Source organism: Nilaparvata lugens, chromosome 10 (assembly GCF_014356525.2).
Source record: "Nilaparvata lugens isolate BPH chromosome 10, ASM1435652v1, whole genome shotgun sequence".
In the NCBI taxonomy this organism is placed as follows: Eukaryota; Metazoa; Arthropoda; class Insecta; order Hemiptera; family Delphacidae; genus Nilaparvata; species Nilaparvata lugens.
In genome coordinates, this window is record NC_052513.1 from 13,772,206 (window position 1) to 13,795,569 (window position 23,364).

At 33.9% G+C, this 23,364-nt stretch overlaps 1 protein-coding gene across 8 annotated transcripts in view; it reads right to left on the reverse strand.

The window, feature by feature from the left end:
• LOC111045819 (transcription factor Sp9) overlaps positions 1-23,364 on the reverse strand; it is a 285,561-nt gene that overhangs the window by 61,433 nt on the left and 200,764 nt on the right. For 2 of the 8 annotated variants that reach the window (XM_039436369.1, XM_039436367.1), the window contains exon 1: positions 22,235-22,365. The exons of the other annotated variants lie outside the window; for them this stretch is intronic. In XM_039436369.1, coding sequence (XP_039292303.1) covers positions 22,235-22,294 — 60 coding nt within the window. In that variant the 5' untranslated portion in view covers positions 22,295-22,365. Of the gene's footprint in view, positions 1-22,234; positions 22,366-23,364 lie in introns of those variants that run through there. 8 annotated transcript variants of the gene reach the window in all.

Sequence of the window (23,364 nt, forward strand, 5' to 3'; positions counted from 1 at the left end):
TTCTTCCACAGTAGCCACAGGGGACAACTCAACAGATGAAAAACAACAGGAAGAAGAGGAAGGAGAGGAAGATGAAGAAGGAGAAGAAGAAGAGGAAGAAGAAAATGTGAGACAAAAAACACTTGATAAGTGGAGAAACAAGCAAGAAGAAAAATGGGTGGCTCACGAAAAATAACAACAGAAGAAGAAGAGGAAGGAGAGGAAGATGAGGAAGGAGAAGAAGAAGATGAGGAAGAAGAAGAAGAAAATGTGAGACAAAAAACACTCGATAAGTGGAGAAACAAGCAAGAAGGAAAATGGGTGGCTCACGAAAAATATTGTAGCAAGACGAGTCTCGACAAGGAGATAAAATTGTTGTGAATATTGTTTTGAGGCTGCTTGAAAATACCGATTCTCCGTAGAATAACTTCTCGAAACCAAGCAGGCACAACATAACACGCGAATTCCTACCAATCACCGCTCAAGGTCACGTCCGATCTTTTACGAGGCGCTGACGAAAAGTTTTTAGCCACACGCGTCTGCCGAAACCGAAATCGTGGACCTATAGTTTCGTGCTACTGACTGAGTTCATGATACTGATTGATAAAGTTGATTCAAACTTATAAAACTATGATAATCTCTATTATTTATTGACTCTGAATCTGAATACTTTGGAAAGTGATAGTATAAACTTAGTTCAGGTTTAAGTTATTCTTGTAAATTTTGAAACAGTTCGTGAAAAGTGTTGAAAATAAACGCCAAGTCCAAAAGTTACTCATATGGTAGGTAAAAAATAATAAAATAGTCATTACCTATTATTTACTAAAATTCAAACTGTTATGTCGTTTGTTAAGTATATGTTTGTTATGTCCTATATGTTGAGTATAAAAAATGATCGTTGATAAGCAGTTTGTAGTGAAAAGTGGAATTGACGAATTTTAGTTATTATTTCAACAAAATTAGACAGATACATAGTTTTTTGTTGAGACTGATGCATCACTGCAAATAATATTCATGATTCTTGCTGGTATGAATAAAATAATACATGGATATAATAGAATTTCAATCCATTTCATTCATATGAACTATAGAATTCATTGATGATGACGATAATGATAGATGATTATCATGATGATGACCATTGATAAAGGACTCAGTCGTGAATCGATAGTAAATTTTTATTACGGTAGTCGGTTTCATGATCATTTTGTATTAGAGTTGTGGCATTGAGTGATTAATAGCCATCTAAAATTAATATTGCATGATTGGAATTCTTTTTTTAGTGGTGAATCAGGAAATATCAACCTGTGAGGTTGAATTGAGAGTAAAGCATGATATTTTGAATGTTTAAGAATTTTAAAAATACCAAAATTTTGAGAAAGTAGGAGTCTCGAATATCATTTCTACATGTTCTTCACTATAAATACTGATCTAAATGGATATTCAGGCCCCATTTCTACGACACATATTCAATCCAATGAACCATTAAATATCAGCATTCAATGATCCATTAGATTTGACCTTGAAACAGGGGCTTATACGTTCAATTCATTATTCCTACATTTACAAATATTTAAAATTATTACAACAGGATCAACGCTGTGTCTTCAAGGATTTTCTTTAATTATATCATTCACTCCGATTGATGAGTTGGTTGGTCCAAAAGCAGACACAAGTTTTTACATCTCATAAAACTGTTGAATTCCTGAAATGAGAGCTAATATTTGAGAATATAATTATGTTTAGTAATAAAATGCTGCGGATTTGAAATCGGAGTGAGTATGAAGGAGATCATGGAAATTCTTTTTCATTAATAATATTATTGAATAAATATCAGACTATTCTTGAATTTACCAAATCCAACTTCTTACAGAGTTTTAAAAACTGAGGCTTCACTTTCAGACATCGGAAATCACTTTTCTGACAGATCATTCTCCTGACAGCGAAAGTGAACCTCTGCTTCCTCAATCTCCCCTGAATAATTTGTGGTAAAAGTGGTAGATTTCTGAATAAAAATGTAAGGGGCTTGAGGCCATTTGTGGGTTGACTATGAATAACATTGGTCCCAGATCATCACTACTTCCACTATTAACAAACTGCGTGAGAGATGCTCTATTTGATGAATGACGGCGATCATAACATTACAACTGGAGAAAAGATCAACACGGAAATGAAATATGTGACACGCAACCGAAAATCTATAGATATAATTGAATGGAGAATACTCAGATATAACCCATAATATATAGATATAGTTTGCGGGGAGAATAATAGATATAATCACCAATAGAGCAAAGAGCCATACACGCTCAACATCTATTATTGAGTCAATCAAGTTATTGAAAAATGTGGCTGCATGTGGTTTCAGTTTTTTGGGAGGAAACCGTGAGAAATCTTCACTAAATTCTCTCTCAATCTAGTTTTTTTAGAAATCAAGGGAACAAAGTTGTTGAGTTATTAAAAAAAAACAATATGAAATATGTAGTAGGCCTACCCTTTTTATTTGAAACATTTTAAAACTCTAAAACATTGCAACGACAAGTTTCTGCCTACTTTGGCCAATTTCATGTTGAAATAAATTTTGGCATTTTAACTTGAAAATGGCCAAAGTAGGCCGAGACTTTCGTTGAGATGTTTGAAATGAAATGGGTACTACATGTTCTATATTGTTTTTATTAATTTTAATAAAGTAGCCCAAACTACAGTAACTTCGACACATAGTAATATAGTTACCGTAGCCCTTACAAGTGGAGTGATTTCTGTAAAGTTATATTATATCCTCATTATGATATAAGAGAAGATGTGGATGTATAGATAATTGATTCCAGAACCACATAATGAATTTTAGATCATTTAAAAAAAATTCCTAATACAGTTTTGGACTTCTTTTGGTTCTCTCAATTTACCTCCATAGAAAATTGAAAGTAATGAGTAAAGAAAAATAAACAGGTTGTGTAGTCATCAACACTGAGAGAACTCTGCTATATGAGTTTGGTATTCATCACTTTTCTCACCAACTTTAATGGCAATTAGATCAGTTATCCTATTATATTAAGCGAGCAATTTCTTTATATATTTTTATATTTGTTTATTTATTTATATCCAACGGATCTCGAAAACGGCTCTAACGATTTCCACGAAATTTGGAACATGGTAGGTTTATGATTGAAAATTCGATTGCACTAGGTCTCATCCCTGGGAACACTCGCTGAACAACATTAAAAGGATAATTCATCCTTGGAAAAACAGCTGAGACTTTCGTTGTCTGTGGATAATAAAAAAGTGAGTGAGACGCACTCGGTCTGTTGAAAATCAAAATATCGCATCCCCGAAATTCATAAGCTGACGTATAGCCAGCTGTAAAATATAGGCTAAACACGATCATTTCAAATAATTGTGCTCTGTTTATCAATAAAAAAAAATAACGAGCAAAGCTCGGTGCCCCGATATTGTTGAGTAAGCAGCACACAGAGGATTGAAATTGTTAAGAGGTTCATGAATGTACATTGAAATATAATTCACTCATTTTCTACTGTATGGTGAATGCCTATTTTCATCTTGAGTTTTCAATCTCACTCACAATATTATTGTAATGTTCTTCTTGTAGACGCTGGATGAACAAGTCAGGATTTTTTCATTTTGTTGGAAGAACTTTTAATTTTCAATTTTCCCAAACTCATTCTACTTTGAAAAAGCATTAATGTAATAGGTTAGTATTGAGGAAAATATGCTCTAAATTTTGATCGAAAAATCAAACTCCGCATTATAAATTGAAAACTGTCATCACTCTTCTCAAATTATTATCAAGCTGTCAACTTCTCAACATGTTGCCAACTACTCCAAAATAGAAAATCAATTTTGAATACTTATAAGTTTCCTTTTCAATGTGAACATCTGACACTATCCAATACTTTTTTCTCAATTTAATACTTTATCCTATACCATAATGCTCATAATATTATTTATTTTGCGTAGAATCACATACATAGAATGCTTGTTACAAGAGATTAATACAGTTGATCATCCTCATACATTCACAAAATATATATTATTTTATCTATTCATTTATACATCAATGCAAATAAAATCTAGGTTACTAGTAGTTCTGTGAACAGTAGACCTTACGCAGTATTATCATCCACAAGTACCTGATTGAAACTATAGACCTTATGGAAATACAGCAATAGACTGGCTTCTCCACACATCTGTGTAATCACTTGTCAGATGATTTATGATGAATAATTCTATAGTCTGATTTTTACTCTAATATTGGCGTATGAAGGAGGTTTCTTTTTTCTCCTTTTTCCTTTTATATTATCCTTGAAATGCAAAATTTCCAAAAACCTTGTATATACGTCGACGCGCAATTTAAAAAGGAACATACCTGTCAAATTTCATGAAAATCTATTTCTGCGGTTCGCCGTAAATGCAGTAAACATATAAACATTTAAATATTCGAACATTCAAACATTCAAACATTCAAACATTCAAACATTCAAACATTCAAACATTCAAACATTCAAATATTCAAACATTCAAACATTCAAACATTCAAACATTCAAACATTCTAACATTCAAACATTTAAACATTAGGAGAAATGCCAAATCGTCGACTTGAATCTTAGACCTCACTTCGCTCGGTCAAAAACATCAGACATTTGCCCAGAACTGTTTCAAACCATTTGGAATACACTTTATAACTTTTGAAGTATTGTTTTCAATGTAACAGCCAATATTGTACCTTCATGAAAAACATTTGGCCAAAAGCCAAACACCATACAGTAGTACCAACCCACACCGCCGAATCAATACCAAACAATGCAGGATACTGGTCGGACCACTGTATGTTGGTATCACTGACACGTCTACATTGCTTACATGTGTTGTTCATCAGGTTGGCATTACATACACACACGCATGTACACACATGGCCCGTCCTTTTGTCGCATCCAAGCCGTGTCCCCTATTTAAGCCCTTTATGTATGAATCTGTTTTAACATATCAATGCCCTAGCACAACAGCATGTATGGATAATAGTTGTTCCATTACGTACGAGTTGGGGGTTCCATTAGTAGGTTCTATAGGGAAGAATGGGTTTAGGATAAAATGCACTAAAACGTTTGTGATCTATGGGAGAGAATGGGTTTGAAATAAAATGGGGTAAAACGTTTTATGTTGAGCCTGATGGTAGCTGTGTATGACCATAGAGAGAATACTATCATAAGCTATCTTTTCTCCATTGTGTGACAATGATAACTGGGTTATATGTATGCAATAACTGTAACAGCTGGGTTTCCTCAGCATCATACTTTGAAAAGGATTTCATTCTATCGAAAACCATACAAGAGATGCATATTTTTCAATGAATTATCCGATACTCCAGAGAGTAGGTATAGAATGTAACATTCAACACTCAATAGAGTACCGTATATAGCATTCAATACTCTCTGGCAGACTTATGCTGAGAGCAATATTTTGGGATTGAAAATCATTCAATGCCTCAAAAATACTTAATACTTTTCGTGTAGTTGAGAAGTTGATATTGTGGTAATTATTCATATTGAATGAAAAAGACTAAGAAATTGTCAAAACCACAGATTTATTGATACTTAGAAAGACCGGTTTCGGTTATACCATTGTCAATCCCTGATAAACCAATCTCTGATTTTTGACAATTTCATTAAAATACGTAATAGAGAAAATAGGCAGTTTTAGATGAGATATTCTTGTTTCTTCTCTAGTGGGTAATCATCATTATCATCATCAGTGTTTTGCCATAGGACAGGTCCATATATAGTGGGTGATTGGAGTGATAATAGTTATTTGTGCAACTAGTGCGCAAAGTGACAGTTTGCTGCACCGAAAGAAACGTTTATGCACGAGCCGTAGGCGAGGGCGAAATGGTTTCTTGAGTGCAGCAGAGGAACTTTGCGCACATATTTCACATTAAATTTTTCCTACAGTTACCATTGAATATGAGAAGTGGTCGATTATGGGTAAAATTATGGCTGAAATCCATAAAATGTTTGTCTCTAATTTTGTTATTAATCACAACTTTAATTTATTTTAAACTTGATAATCCAATTGAAAACCAATAATCGATTATTTATTCAAATAAAAAATTAAATTAATCCAATTAATTTGAAAATTGAATAACTTTGAGTAAATATTAATTTATAAATAATTTTTCAACCAATCAATTCATGAATTAAAAAATATTGTTTGAAATAATTAATATTCAAAATGTATAACTTAATGAGTTCTTATTTTTATTTATTTGAAAATCAGAAAAAATATGATTAGAACAAATTAGCATTCAAAATAGACGCCAACAATGTCAACAGCTGATTGGAATGGCTGCAAGATAATACGTAAAGTATTAAGAGTACGCAAAGTAATACTTTGCGCACTAGAGCGGAAAAGTGATTCTTTGCGTTCTGTAATCAGTGCAGGAATGGTCACTTTTCAAGGTAACTGTAGGAGAAAATGTTTTTCTCAATATAAATTATGTGAGAGAAGGACTTGACACATCATGTCATCGCTAAAATATCCAATGGAATAAAGGGTCACTTGGAACTAAAAATATTCTTAAAAAATGTTAGCCTTGATTTAAAATATTGGGTTTCCACTACTGGGGACCTTAGAAGGCTTCTTCAACTTATATTATTACCCTTTATTGAATTGATTTAAGTAACAATAAGTTACAATAAGAAAACTTGGGGATAGAATATTTTTGAGCAAAGCCTGTTGTTCATTCCCTATCATATTCATATGAATTGCAATTGCATTCACATATAAATAAGAATGAAGTTCATTTCCCGGTAATTCTTCAAAATTATATTTTTAATATGTGAATATTTCCTATTTTAGCTATAATAATGTGGAATATTTCTTCTATGTTTAGTTTCGAAGCATCTAAATTTGAAAATCTACTTTGTGAAAATGCTTGAGGACTGAAAAATTTGTGAATTGAAGAACTACAAGACTTTCGGACCATGTGTTACCTGGATTCGGGAGAGGAATAGCACAAGGTTACCTTATTTTTCCTCTCCCTATCATTTTGATAATGTACTTATTGTATAAATGAATAAAGATGTAATAAAATAAATAAATGAATAATTATCAATAGCTGTCCTGAATATCAATTGATAATATTCTACTACATTATTTTGTCACTAAAAATTACCTTAAAAAGACCTTATTTTTCCTCTCCCTATCATTTTGATAATGTACTTATTGTATAAATGAATAAAGAATAAATGAAATAAATAATTATCAATAGCTGTCCTGAATATCATCAATCGATAATATTCTACTACATTATTTTGTCACTAAAAATTAGAAATGAGTATAAAGCATTGTTGATACCTCAATAATATTTGGAATGAGATTCAAGTAGTGGGCCTACTAAAAATAAAGCATATCTTTTCAATATCACCACGAGACCTTCATCAAAGTTGCATCACAAACTATCAATAATCCCCAAAAATAAAAGTGAGGATAAAAATATTCGACATGATTTCATCATCATCTTCATCACTATCGGACGAACAATTTCGGCGCTATTTATTCACCAGAAATTAAAACGTCATCATCAGAGGGAAATCCAAAACGCTACTAACAAGGAAAACCCGGAAAATTCGGCGGAAATTCGTCTAGTTTTGTCAACACTTTGCAACAATTATTCCTACTGAATTATGCAGCAGAAATGGCTGGCATAATGAGACTGTTCTGGGTGTAACTGCAAGCAATTCATCACACTTTTTCCACTCATAAACATCCACTTCCTAATTTTTAGTGGTACTTTTTTCCTTATTTAGAGAGTCCCGTGTTCATTGCTCTTGACCACAGTTTTGTTTCCACTTTTTTGAGTCCACTCTTTCAGCTCTCAATGCTTGATACAAGTAGTCGCTGTTTTCGGACGTTCCCTTGTTTTTATTGCGTCAGGCTTTGATGTAGACGAGTATTTCTGTTTCGGGTTGGATTTAGAGAGCTGTGACTCCATGATATGCACACGTGTTATTTTGTCTGGTTAGTTATGTGGCGGAAAATTGAATACTTCGACAGATGTTGATAGTCGAATACTGTTTTGCAAACTGATTTGGAAAGATGGGGGTTATTCTTGGAGGATTTAGTGAGTTTTGGACAAATGCAAATGCATTTATTACTATTCTTAATACCCTTTCCTGAGATGAATATCCTTGGCTTTTTGAGAACTTGAACAACCTAGAGTGACTGATAAGATAGATAAGAAACATAGAAGAATTATTTATTCGTTTAATTATTATTAAACGGAATTCCAATTAAGTGCTGTAAATCACCCCGAAGACTTCTGCTACTGCAAATATTGACAACAGGGTAATAGAAACAGCTACATGGAAAATCTATCGGGGTGTTTCACAGCATTTAATTGGAATTTCGTTTGATAATAATTATTCATTTTTCAGCATTTGAACAAATGCAACTTCCAATTTATTTGCATCTGTATTTATTATTTTGTTTAAAACACCTTGTTCCTATATGGTGGATGGCACAAAAGGTTGATTGAATCGTAAGCCATTCAAATAATATAGTGTGGATATTATATTATGTTTAATTATTATACATCACAAAAATAATACAGGAAAAAATACCAGAGGGGAAACATATTTGTACTGTTTCATTTCATTATGGCTTAGAAATTCCATGAAATTTTTAAATAGAAAAACATTTCACTGGACACTTGATTTTCTGCAGCCAAAGTCTAAACTATTAAATATATTAATGAAACCAAATTTCAAATTCACATTTTACAAGATAATCAGAGTTTCCAGTAAATGGCTACTTACAACGCAAGGTATGGAATTCACATTATGGGATACATAATAAGCATTATGGAAAATTGATACAATATTGAATTCAAATGTACTGTTCTACCAAATGCATACTCCATTGAAAAACGCGTTCTAACAATGATAAGATGAAGATAATCTGATCTGATGTCGATGAAAGTCACACCAATCATTCAAATACTACTGGACAAATTGGAAATTTTGGGTTAGAAAATGAGAAATCAAATAATTCAAATCTAAAAAAATGATTTTGAATTTTAGCTTTAGTAAAGTTCTTGGCATGAGAAGTGTTGGTAAGAGACAAGTTTCCTGGTTAAATAACTTGAGAACATGGTTTGCAGTGACCACCCCGGAACTTTTTAGAGCAGCTGTCAACAAAGTTATTATTGCCAGAATGATTGCAAAAATTCGGTAATGGATAGGCACCAGAAGAAAAATAAAAATGAAGTATTATCGTTGATATCTTTGAAGAACAAATGTAGAATTCCTTACAAATGATTTCACAAGTCTTCTCAAGGCTGATTTCGTTCTGCAAACCCTAAAAGACAACCCTAAACTCCCTACAGGGACCTGATAAATAAGAAAAGAAGTCCTAAAGCAAGCGGTGGTGTGTTTAACAGACGACTCACAGAAACTAACAAACTCAGCAGTCATCATCGCCCTCATCGTAAAATAATAGAAATGAACCGTGCAAAAATAAATAACTCACTTCTAATAGGATGGAACTGAAGAGGCAAAACATGACAGGTCCCCGACTCTTCCTTTAGAAGGCAAGAACTGCCGCTAAACTTTGGTTCTTCATCTTCTTTTATAATCCGAATACTATTTATCTTCTTTCTTCTCTGTTTCCCCTTCTCCATCTTCTGATTTTCCTTCTCTATTTTCCACTTATCATTTTGTTCCTTCTCCGTTTTATCATTTTCCACCTACTACTCTCTTTCTTATCCGTTTATCCTCATCCCACCTCACACCTCATCCTCTGACGATTGAGGGTTAAGTGTAAGAGAGGGGCGATTGCGTCCCAACTTCGCCCTCCCAGGTATAAAATAAAGGCAGTCATTCTATTCTATTCTATTCAGACTGTTTTGTATCGCATTCTATTACTTCACATCATTCTCCTACACAAAGCCATGTTTACACATCTTTCATCTTTACCTTCTTTTTCCCACTTTTCTCCTATTTCCAACTCTTTTTGAGCACCCAATTATCTAAAATATTCTTCACATAGCCTAATTTTACATACCTACAATATTATTCTGCACCCAAGACCTCACCTCTATGATCAAACTCTAGAGCTCTAGATGTTGTAAGAAGACCATGTTTTTAATATTGTTCCAACATTGAAAAAATATCTGAAAATCTTCTTTTCTCCAGCTTAAATAGTGCGTGCTTGTCTTGTACAATGAAATTCATTCATTCAAAATAGTTCCAGATCGATTCCTGAAGAATCACAGTTTTCAACTTCGAATAAAATTTTGATGCAGTCATCAACCTCTAATCAGAGAGAATGATCATCATCTATGATCTATAATATAATAGAGGAAAGAATTGGCTTATACACGTACGGGATAGAAAATTCACGAATGACGCATCATTACTTATCTATTTATTTATTAAATAATTCAGAATTACACAACTTACAGAAAAGTACCACAGGCTTATAAGCCCAAAACGGTTCCTTCTAATTTATATAACACTCCAAATGTAGCTAGGTTATGTGTCACTTAAAATTCATCAATCACACACTCAATTTAATTCAAAACACACAAAAAAAATTAAATTAAAAAATACCTCTAAACTGAATTAAATCAATCATTGATTAGAAAATTCCAAACTTTGAAAAAACTATAAAATTTTGAGACCGAAAAGACAAGCACACTATTTAGAACTTATCACGTGTAAACTATTCAACTTATTAACATGAAATTTTCAAGAATCTTCAAGATTCGATTAGGTCAAGTTTTCAAGTGGACCCTTGCAGAGCACGGGGTACCTGCTAGTATATGATATTACAGGCAACCATACAACTGTTTGGTTATATATATAGCCGAAACATGTCGTGACATAATAAATTTAAAAATCTGGTGTGGCGCACTCACACAACTTTCCTTGCCATTATGAAAATTGATCACCTGACGCTAGTGTTCCCGCGCATCTCAAGTCTACTATTCAAAGATTTGAGCCAGCTGGTGACAGGGCAATAACGCTGGAGACACACATGAGGTCTGCTATCTCTTCATAGTAAATGATTTAATAGAATCAACAATAATTTGCAATTGAATAATCACATTTTCTCGAATTAAAGCTTATTTTCAATTTAGGTGAAAATGTTACTGAACATTAATTGAAGAGATTTTCATGCTCAATCTACTCCACTTAATTTTCTTTGTTTCAATTGTATCTGAAGCCTGATAATTGGGAATCTATCTGCATTGATGGGGCGGAGCTCCTGAAATTTTTACTGATATGGGACTTGTGGCAGTTGATAGAGCTTATCGATGACTATTTTAGGTATGAATTTTATCAAAATCGTTGGAGCCGTTTCCGAGAAAATCACGAAAAACCCTGTTTTTGACAACATTTTCGCCATTTTAGCCGCCATCTTGAATTGCATTTGGTCGAAATTGTTCGTGTCGGATCCTTATAGTGAAAGGACCTTAAGTTCTAAATTTCAAGTCATTCCGTTAATTGGGAGATGAGATATCGTGTACACAGACGCACATACACTCATACACACACACACACACACATACAGACCAATACCCAAAAACCAGTTTTTTGGACTCAGGGGACCTTGAAACTTATAGAAATTTAGAAATTGGGGTACCTTAATTTTTTTCGGAAAGCAATACTTTCCTTACCTATGGTAATAGGGCAAGGAAAGTAAAAAGGGTAGTCAGATTTTTATTTTTATTTATAAACTGTTTGTATCTATGGAAATAGAGTCCCAATCAACAAGTAAGTAGTGGAGAAGGTTTATCCACCAACAGTGGAAAGTACCACACTGGGCTGAATGAAAGCACAACAAACGTAGATCTAAAAACTACTCAGCATAATTTATCTGTGACTAGCCGTCGGGCTCGCTTCGCTCGCCATATCCGTCTGGCCAGGGGGCTCCGCCCCCTGGATACCCGACTGGATCGAAAATGAGATCAGCGGGCTTGCTTCGCTCGCCTGCATTTTTCATTTGAGCATGCTTCATTCCATCAGAAAGACAAAGTACTGAGAAAACGCAGAAAAGCTGAGAGAAACGCTGATTTTGGGCGTATCTTTGATGAAATATTAAAGTCCCCTCATCACAATTTTTTTAGACCCTAGCTAAACCTATGTACCAGATTTGAACATTTTCTGTCTATTACTTGATGAAAGAATTGAGAAAACGCAAAAAATCGCTAATTTTGGGCGTATCTTTGGCGTTATTTCAAATTCCTTCCAACACAACATTATTACACCGCAGCTGAGCTTCTGTAGTGAATTTGAACATTTTCTGTTCATTTATTCTCGATAAAGCTGAGATAACGCTAAAAAAAAACACTGGAAAAACGCAGATTTTGGGCGTATCTTTGGAAATTTTCCCAAATCCGTTCATGGTGCGCCTCTAAAGGGCCAACTGAACATACCTACCAAATTTGAACGTTTTTGGGCTGGTAGATTTTTAGTTTTGCGAGTGAGTGAGTGCCATTTCGCTTTTATATAATTATATAGATGAAAGAAATGAGTGTGAGAGTGTCAATGAACCCCTTGTGTGGTTGTGTCAATCTAGATCTGCCGGTTGGATGTCAATCGATGGAGCGTGAAAGATATTCAGCCGCTCAGCACCACAGGAATCGCACTTCAATAAATGGAGAAATTCTATTCATCGAGGTGTTTTACAGCCTATTTGGACTCGTGTTGTGTTTGGTCTGTGTCCATGCAGCAGACACACTTGTGTGTGCCTGGGGAGAGAGTGAGAGAGTGAAAGGTTCGGTCCTTTCTCTGAGTGTTTTTCCAGTGGGAAGGAACTGAGAGAGAAATTTGGTCCTCCTATGAGTGTTTTTCTAGTAGGGAATGAGCAAAGAGAGGGCGTAAGAGTGAGATAGTTGCAAGATGATTTAGGCTAATCCCTGTGAATGGAGGTCTGTCACACAGCGGGTAGTCTAGTGGGCTTCTAGTTGTACTAGAAGCTATTAGGAACCGCTTGACGACATCTACAGTTGATGTCAACGAGGGTAGAAGGTGAAGAGAAGGAGGGAAGAAGAAGTGGCGAAGAGGAGGAAAGGAAGAAGAAGAAGAGAAGAAGAAGAGAAGAAGAAGAAGAAGAAGAAGAAGAAGAAGAAGAAGAGAAGAAGAAGAAGAAGAAGAAGAAGAAGAAGAAGATTATGAAAATATAAAATATTTCAATGATTTGATAATGAAATCTCATAATTGAGTTGATGATTATTCATATTTCTACATTGTTGAAAACCGATCTGGCAGCCTTGTAGAACTAGAGAAGGATAGCACTATCTGCTTTGTAGCATGATAGACAAGGATACCAACACCAATGTTAATCGAATACTGCCGTTATAACGTGGACCTCGTTAAGAACAAGAACAGAAATTGAAGAAGAAAGATAGATGGATAGATAGGCTGCCTTTATTTTGACCTGGAGGGCGAAGTTGGGGCGCAGCCGGTCCTCTCCCCCACTTAACCCTCCTATACAATTCTAATGCATCTACATCACAACATAAGGAAATAATCTCTTAAATAGAATAATCAGAAATATGATAGAAAAAATATATATATAAATCAATATTGGAAAAAAAACAATTTCCTTCAATTTAGTAGAATATATTTTAGACAGAAAGAAAATATAAAAAAAAGTTAGAAAATAGAGTTATAGAGAAAAAAAAAATTAGAAGAAGAAGAAGAAGTAAGAAGAAGAAGAAGGAGGATGAGATGGAGGAGGAGGAGGAGGAGGAGAGGAGGAGGAGGAGGAGGAGAGGAGGAGGAGGATGAGGGGGAGGAGGAGAAGGAGAAGAAGAAGGAGGAGGAAGAAGAGAAGAAGAGAAGAAGAAGAAGAGAAGAAGAAGAGAGAAGAAGAAGAAGAAGAAGAAGAAGAAGAAGAAGAAGAAGAAGAAGAAGAAGAAGAAGAAGAAGAAGAAGAAGAAGAGATGAAGACGAAGAAGAAGGAGGAGACGAAGAAGAAGAGGAAGTGGAAGAAATAGAAGAAGATGAGAAGGGGGTGAAGGAAGAAATAAAGAAGAAGAGAAAGAAGAAGAAAAAACAAGACAGTAGTATAAGAAGGAGAAGAAAAGGATAAATTAGTGAGAAAATATAGAGTGGTATGGAAAGAAAAGGAAGAATTCAATGAAGGAGGAAAGTGTTTACCATGAAAAATAAAATATATGATTCAAATATAAATAATTTTGTGACCAGTATCATAGGAGAAGGTGCTTTAAAACAATGGAAAGTCGCTAAGCCAGTCGCACAGGCATGCATGTCAGGCTGCAATACATTACACAGCATTTGATTATCGCGCTGATGCATCTAAGGCCAAGCCCTACCATCCCCTAACTCACAAAACATTACTGATTTGTGGCCTCTGCTCCCAGCCTACATGAATTTGTCCCGGCCTTTCATGAGCCAAGAGTTTTACTTCTATTTATTTCTACCTCAAGTCATATCATACGCTGTTTCTGAGAATATGAAATCCTGAACAAATTTGGAGATAAGAATTTACAGTGAGAGTGGAACTGTTTCAGTTTGATAGTTGTATACTATGTAGCCAAAAAATGCAGGAAATGGTGGAGCGATTTTAATTCAGTAGTGTTGTTGAAGACTGTATTCCTAGTTGAATATTTTTGACAAAAAAATTATTCATTTATTCAGTCATGTATACAATTATGTGAAAAGGCACAACATGCTCATGCCCAAAACTGTCCCTTCTCAATCTTATATATACTACAGTCCAAATTAAATTGTAGGTCAAGCTACTATCACTTATTATAATAACAATTTACACTTCAAAAAACTAACAAACCACCAATCAAAAATCTGCTGTGGCGCACTCACACAACTTTCCTTGCCGTTATGGAAATTGATCACCTGACGCTAGTGCTCTCGCGCATCTCAAGTCTATACTATTCAGAGATATGAGACAGCTGGTGTTAGGACAATAACGCTGGAGACACACGAGGTCTGCTATCTCTTCGTAGTGAATGATTTAATAGAACCAACAGTTTACAATTTAATAATTACATTTTCACGAATTTCAAGCTTATTTTCAATTCCAGGTGAAAATGTTACTGAACAATTAATTGCAGATATTTTCATGCTCAATCTTTTCTACTTGAAAATTTTTGTTTAAATTGTATATGAAGGCTGATAATTGAGAATCTAAAATCAAACTTTGTATAGATGGGGCGGAGCTCCTGAACTTTTTACAGATATAGGACTTGTTGCAGTTAATAGAGCTTATCAATGACTATTTGAGGTATGAATTTGATTAAAATCGTTGGAGCCGTTTTCGAGAAAATCGCGAAGAACCCTGTTCTTGACAACATTTTCACCATTTTATCCGCCATCTTGAATTGCATTAGATCGAAATTATTCGTGTCGGATCCTTATATTGTAAGGACCTTAAGTTCCAAATTTCAAGTCTTTCCGTTAATTTGGAGATGAGATATCGTGTACACAGACGCACATACACACACACACACACACACACACACACACACACACACACACACACACACCACACACACACACACAGACCAATATCCAAAAACAACAATATCCAAATTAGCAATACCATTGCTAATCAAACACTGCCATTATAACGTGAACCTCAATGTAGGGGATTCCACGATTCATCAAAAGCTACAATAGTCTGTGTTCATTTAATGAACTATGACTTTCAATATTATTGAAAACATAAGGTTAGAAATTCAATTTGGAAACCCAGATACCTTTCCTATATTATATGTTTTATGAACTGCCAGTATTATCAATAACATTATTTTATAAAAAATTATTCATGTTTCATACACATATTGCCTATTTATCCACTAGGCCTGTTAAACCAAACTATCACCGCTATTATTGTATAAATTGAACTGAATCACTAAATACTTTATCATATTTTGTAATGAACTGCTCTGAACGAAATCCATTATAGTTATTTTTGAAACAAACTAGGCTCATAAGTACTGCTCATAAGCACTGTTCATAAGTACTGAGGCCTACTCTTTGGGTACTCCAAGTACTCATAAGTTCTCATGTGTTAATAAGTCCTACAATGATTCGGGTTATGTATAACGAATATAAATTCCCCATATTGAATCCAACAACCTCTCTCCAGATATTATTGAATAAAACTTTAGCAAGCCCAACAAACACAACCATACTTTTGTTCAGCCATACCGAGTACAACCATAGAGAAACAATAGCGTAAGTAGATATCCCATGGTGTAGGGCGTTTCTGTCGCAACTTTTACTGTTATCCCAAGCCGATATTTCACGTAGTTCTTTCCTATGCAGCTCTGTGACTCTGGTAGTCTCTCAAATTGTGCCGTTCATACACTATCACCCCAACAAAACAGTAAAAATTGACAATAATCGACAGTAATCGGCTTGAGATGACAGTAAAAGTTGCGACATAAATTCCCTATACCATGGGATATCTACTTACGCTATTGTTTCTCTATGGTACAACACAGACCACTCCAACAAGGCTTTATCACTAATCAGCCTATAATTCCTCGCCACACAGCAAGGCTACTATCAGTATTGCAAACATTTCCCACTCGTGGGGCCTCAAAAGCCTGGAATAAAGCTCGACTCAAAACGTAGGTCACGACTTTCTTATCAGCAAACTGAATTACAATATAAATAGATATACAAGTGAAGCTTCGCGTATAGTATGAAATACGTGGTGGTACACTATATAAATATACAAAGTTTGCAGTGGCAAACCTCTCTACACGTGCACACTACATACACACATTTTATATAGTCTATAGAATAGTATATATATAGAGCAGCCAGCGCGCTTTAAAGACATTTCATGGCCACCACTGCAATTAAATAATTAAACCATCGCCCTTTGTGTACTGAGCGCAGTGAACAGCATTTTGTGGAAGGGAATAAGTTGGAGCTAACTAGAGAATGCTTGTTCCACTCTGATGGAGCTGAATGTTGTGGCGAAATTTTTCAATTATTTATCCACAAGATTAATAAGTGTTGTCCAACTCAGTTGAATTATTTTATATAATAGTATAGTAATAGTAAATTTACAGACAAGAGTGTAACTGTGGTATAGTAAATGGAATGTGGATTGTGTGCGATGGATTCCCAAGTTTTTGTATGAATCTCGAATAATGCTATCGTGGAGGCCATGTCGGATTATATTTATGTGAAATGGCTACTTTTTGAGGGGCCTATGATAGAAGCCTAGAGTAGACCTAGTTGAACATGAGGAGTAATGATGGATTCTAGTTTGAGAAATTTATTTATTTATTTACTGGTACATAAATCATGACAGAATTATTTGGGAGAGAAGCAACATGCTTGAAGTATTTAGTTTATGATTATAGCTTTTTCCAAGTCACAAGCTGAAAATTGAATAGGTAGATTATTAAAGCAAATAGATATAAGAAACGTCTTATAAAAACACTTTATTCACATGGGCTACTTTTCAAATTAATGAAACAATATAAAAAATATAGGGTGCTTCAAGATTTTTATACTTTTTTATTACAGAAACGTCTTGTATCATTGACTCCTCCATTGATATTGACTCCTCATTTTCCCTGATCACATGCATTTTCGTTTTCATTGATCAACATTTTGTCTGGAAGTAGAAGTCATAATATGAGTATTTGAATTAATTTGGTTTAGGAAAGTTATGGAATAAAGTATTATTAAGTATTAGAGATGTGACGAAGGTAGGCTACTTCCAGTCATAAAACCAATAATTCGCAGCATTCTGGAAGGAATTCAAAAATTACATTTTTTTTAATTTTGGCCTTTTTATGTAAATTTGGGAAAGGAACAGTTTTGGGCTTCAAGCCTGTTGTTCCTTTCCCAATCATTCATAGTTGAGAATTATATTGTATGTTACAATGTTTAAATAAATAAATAAATTACTGTATACTCAGCAATAATACTGCAGAAATAGAGATAGTATGATGAAGAATTCTAGTATCTTTTCAGGATGGTTATAAAATATAGATTCCAGAATTTTTTATAAGTTTTTAAAATATCTCAGTCTATGGTAGTAGATACTTCCTTATGGTATTATAACATCATCTGACCCTTAATATAACAATATCCGGGCACCCAGCTCCGCTCGTTATTTATTTATTGACTTCTGATAAACCAAACACAATTCTTTAAAATGATTGAGGAAGTACTAACAGGCACAGCCCAAAACTGTTTCTTTCCCGAATTTTGATTTATACACTATAAATAGTCTAGAAAGTAGGTTATGTTCCATACACTTTCTGTTCAATTTTCTGTTCAAACATTAGAAAACAAAAAAATTATAATTTAGATTATATACAAACCAAATTGAATAATAAAATATCACTCACTAGTCACTTGAAATTGTCAAATAATGATCAACTTTGAAAATTATGATATACTCTAGTTTAGGAGGTTTAGCAGATATGAAAATAACCAGATATATAAATACAGAAATTGCTCGCTCAATATAACAGGATTTGACCCCAAAGTCAAACTTTAAGAGAATATAAGTTTGAGTATGAGTTCCTAATGCAGTGACTCTAGTATATCAAATTGGAAATTCTACAAAAAATGAATAGCTAATCAGATCAGTTTGTAGAAGACAAATAATAAAGTTGAAGGAATGATTAAATAAAGGAGCTATTATTAATGAATATTGGGATCTAATTTTTTCTGAGGCATTCGAAAATTAGATACATCAATAGTATTCACCAAAATTTGAAACAAGCAATTCATATCAGCATTAAAGGTCGTAAATTAACTATTGCAACTGGCAATATTTGCTGTATGCTAGCCTATAATTTCTCAACCGTTGCAATTGATTTTCCTTGTTCAGTTTTCCGCTATTTTAGAGGCTTCCCCATCTAAATTGCCTACTTTGTTATACCTAGCCTAAAGATGTGAGAAACAAGTGAATTCAGAAGATTTCTTAAATTTAATTCTCATTTGAAGCAATTTGAAATTGAATTGAATTCTTTGTAAGCACCGCAATAACAATTGCGATGGTATTATTTAGAGTCTGATAATCACTATGATGACCGTAAATGTAGATAACTATCAGTATAAGAGGATCAATTCATCAATTCTTCAAGAAAATGACTTGCTTCTAATTTCAACTCACACGGAAATACAGTGCAATAATTAGAAAAGCAATAATTACCATTCCAAAAATGAATCTTCAAGGGCAGACAGATCCAATAGTTAGAGTTTAAATACTATTACAACCGGAACCAATACAGAGATACTTAAAAAAATTGAAATAATAAAAAACGGTTAGACCACTACAACAATCATATTATTTTAATCATTCTACTATCAATTCTTCTTTGAAGTAATATTCAGAAACATTTTTGTAGATATTCTAAAATAAAATATGTAGGCCTAATTCAATTCTAAGTATGTATGTTGTCTGATTATCTGTATTTCTTTCAAATCAAATCTAATCATTTATTTGAAAATGATTATTATTTATTCGCCATACAATGAATACATATTCAAAACAAATAAAAGAGAATCCATAATTCTATAATCTAAAGTATAAAATAATGAAATGAAAAGTAAGCATAAATAATACCAAAATCATAATTAGATACTAGTAGAATCAAGGTGTTTCCCATTGTTAAGGCTGTGCAAAGGCTAAGAATAAACTCGTGATATATTTTTCAAAGTTTTCCGATTTGTATATTATCATCAAGCTATCGAATGAAATGTTTTTTTTTATTCATTTGTAGAAGAAGCCTATTATGATTTTTATATGGATTGGAACGGTAATCAATTAATTCATTAATAAATCTAGTCCTATAAATCCAAAGGTAATGAAACGAGGTAGTCTTTGATAATAACGCTATAACATATCACTGGAAATTTTTCTGATAAAATTATGTTTATAAAGGTCTGTCAAAAATACTGTGGATAAACCCATTCTCTGTATTTTGATGATCACTAAGCACGGCATGTAATAAATTTAAGGAAAACAGTAATTTACTGTCAGTAACCCCCCTCAGTTTTGCTCTTCTTGACTGTTAGATTGTTTTTATAATAAATACAATCCAATAAAATCATGAATTCTGATTTTTGACTGAAAATTTGGACTAACGTTTTCATCCTTCCAACTAAAAGTTTAGGCTACTTGAATAGTTTGTTTTCGATCGATAACATTGATGAATCAATTTCTAAGCAAATAGTTCTTTTGTCATTTTTGATTGGAAGGAAATATTCCCCGTATAGCACTATAAGAATTCCCAACTGTACTGTACATGGAAATTTTTGAACTCAATCTTATCTTTAGAAAAATTATAAATCACGTAATTGTTTTCTAAAATTACTCATCACTGTCAGTGTATAGGCCTACAGCAGGAGAACTATTCCAATCATGGAAATCATGTAATGATTTTTGTTTGTTTTGAATTGTAAATAATAGAGTGTGTAATTGAAGAATGTTGAAGTGACACATAACCTACATTTGGACTGTTGTAAAAATTAGAATTGGAACTGTTTTGGGCTTAAGCCTGTGGTAAGTTGTGTAATTCTGAATGATTGAATGAATCATCACAACTTAAATAGTAAACCACACCTCAAATCTCTATCAAATCAGTCAGAATCACAATAAAATCAAATTTTTGAGAATTTGTCGAAAAATTCTATAGATATTCTATCTTGGCTCAGGGTTTTTTATCGATCTCACCAAGATTTTCATAGTCACTCTGAGCATGGAATCTAAAAAATGAATGAAGCTCACCCTGAATTTTCAACAAAATAACCAGAATAATAAATTTGAATATTGTTTGAAAAATATTCGGGCACAATATTTCTCAGGCAATATTCTAAAGCCTACATTCCAAGGTGTAGTAGTATTTTAGTAAAAGAACTAAATTTCAGAAAAGTGGAATCATAACCTCATTTCGGACTTTTAAATTATTATCTAAATTTGGGAGAGAAATAATACAAGGAGTATCCTTAGTTTTTCTCTCCCATCCAGTGCTTCTTGTAAAAATTACAATAATAAAAAAAAATAAATAATAATAATTTTCCATCGATAATCCTCACTGTAAATACTAAATTATCATTACTATACAGAATATATAGCACCGGGACAAAAATAACACCAGGTAGAAATAACACTCCAAAGAAAGAATAAAGAATATATCGAATGTTTGGGAAATTAGCCAGAAAAATTTTCTCTACTGTAATACAGTAGTGAATCAGGATTATGAGAGAATCAGGTCACACAGGATTTGATTCTATAATGTTCTTTGTATACTTATATAGGCACCTACTGAAAAACTTTCCGGTTTAGTGAGACCTCCAATGTAAATATTTTGTTCAATAAAACTTGATTGTTGAAAAAACCTGAGTGTATTTTCCACCCACTTTAATGCGTTTAGCGCCTTTATGTGGAACATTTCCTCGAATCATAACACTTAACGCAATATTTCCAGGCCTAGTTATTGATCGATCTATTTCTCACTTAACAATATATCTCACAATGTATTTCTCCTATTTCTATTTATCCTCAATGAAGGCCCCAACGATAGACTATCATTACAATACAGATATAACACCGGGTAGAAATAACACCTCAATGAAAAAATAGAACACATCTCGAAAGTTTAGGAAATTAGTCAAAAACAAAACTTTTATGTAGGGCCTACTGATTGAGGATTGAGCTATTTTGAAACATTTTACTGTGTATTGCGTGTATTTGTTATCAATCCATATGTGTTGAGAGCCTTTATGTGGGGATATTTGGGGAATCTTATCATATTAAAGCTGCAAAGACAAAAATTCATAGCCAATACGGATGATTGTCTCGGAGAACCCACCTCGAATTCATTCAGAGAACACACTGGAGTCAATATTTCCAGGTCTAGAACTATCCATCACTGAAAGGTCTAAATGATGAACTACCATTACAATATATGGAAAACACCGGGGAAAAAATAACACCTCAAATAAAGAATGAAGCAAATCTGGATTGTTGGAGGTTGGTCACAAAAATGAATTTTAGTAGTAGTAATCAAGGATTATTTCTAAACAGCCTGTGAGTATATTTTACCAATTTATATGCGTTGAGAGCCTATGGGTAGAATATTCACTTGGATCATGAAACATTGAAGAGTAAACAAACACTAAAATTCTCAATAAACTAGCTAAAATCAGTTTTCAAGGGGTGTAAATTTTAAAAGAGTAATGAATAATTTTTTGATGAATAACTCACCGCCGGCTTATTGAGGGGCAACTGATGAGTGCTGTACACACGACTCACATCCGTCAACATATTTTACAATAATAATTTCAGCGAAGGAGGAACACTTTAACATGCTGGCTACACTTTACAACTGACTCGAAAATCGTCCTGCCAGCCTGAGCCTGCAACAGATTCCCCCACCACTGTCAGGGGCGTGGCTTAGCTCTACGAATCACAACCCTCCATCCGCCCACAGGCGACCAATAAGCAGGCGCCGCATCCCTTCTACAAGTTTCGTCTCCTTGTAAACTGACGCTCTCTTTCGACGAATTTCGTAACCAAAAAAGCCGGTACCTGGAGTTGCCATGGGTGGGCGAAGCCGATATAGATATATACAGACCGGTAGAATCAATATGTTATAGCAAACAAACATAGATATACAGACCAGTAGAATCCCCATATAGCAAACCAACATAGATATATAGGCCGAAATCAATATATATATATATAGCTGACCGGCCGGCGAAACAAAGCATGAAACCAAATAGGAACGGATTGAGTTTCTTGGAATATTACCAAATATTTAGTGAGGCAGGTTGGAAACACAGAGGAATCCGGTCGAGATCTTGTCATCCAGTCTGTGAACTACCTTCTACTTAGTAGTAGTAGACCTACATGTTATAGAAGACCCAAAAAGTGGAGCAATTCATTGGAATTTGAATGACAAAGGAGTGAATGAATAGATGATGCAATCTCTCTGATAAAAAGATCAATGGAACGATGAGTGAGGAGTGTTTGAGGTAATTGGGGAAAGAAAAGTATTAATGGCGAGAGAAGTTTCCTTTGTTCTTCAATTCGTTGTATTCTTTGTTCTCCCAAATGTGGTTGGAGTAGGCCTACTAACCTCAGCTATATAAAAAGTGTATTTCCATCTTATGAGATGTTAGAACATGAGATACACTAGAGCAAAACAAGAACTGTGATGAGCTCATATTTTACTGAAAGAATATCTTTATTGACCGAGCGAAGTGTGGTCTAAGATTCAAGTCGACGGTTTGGCATTTCTCTTAATGTTTAAATGTTTATTGTTTTTATGTTGCGCATTTACGGCGAAACGCGGTAATAGATTTTCATGAAATTTGACAAATATGTTTCTTTTT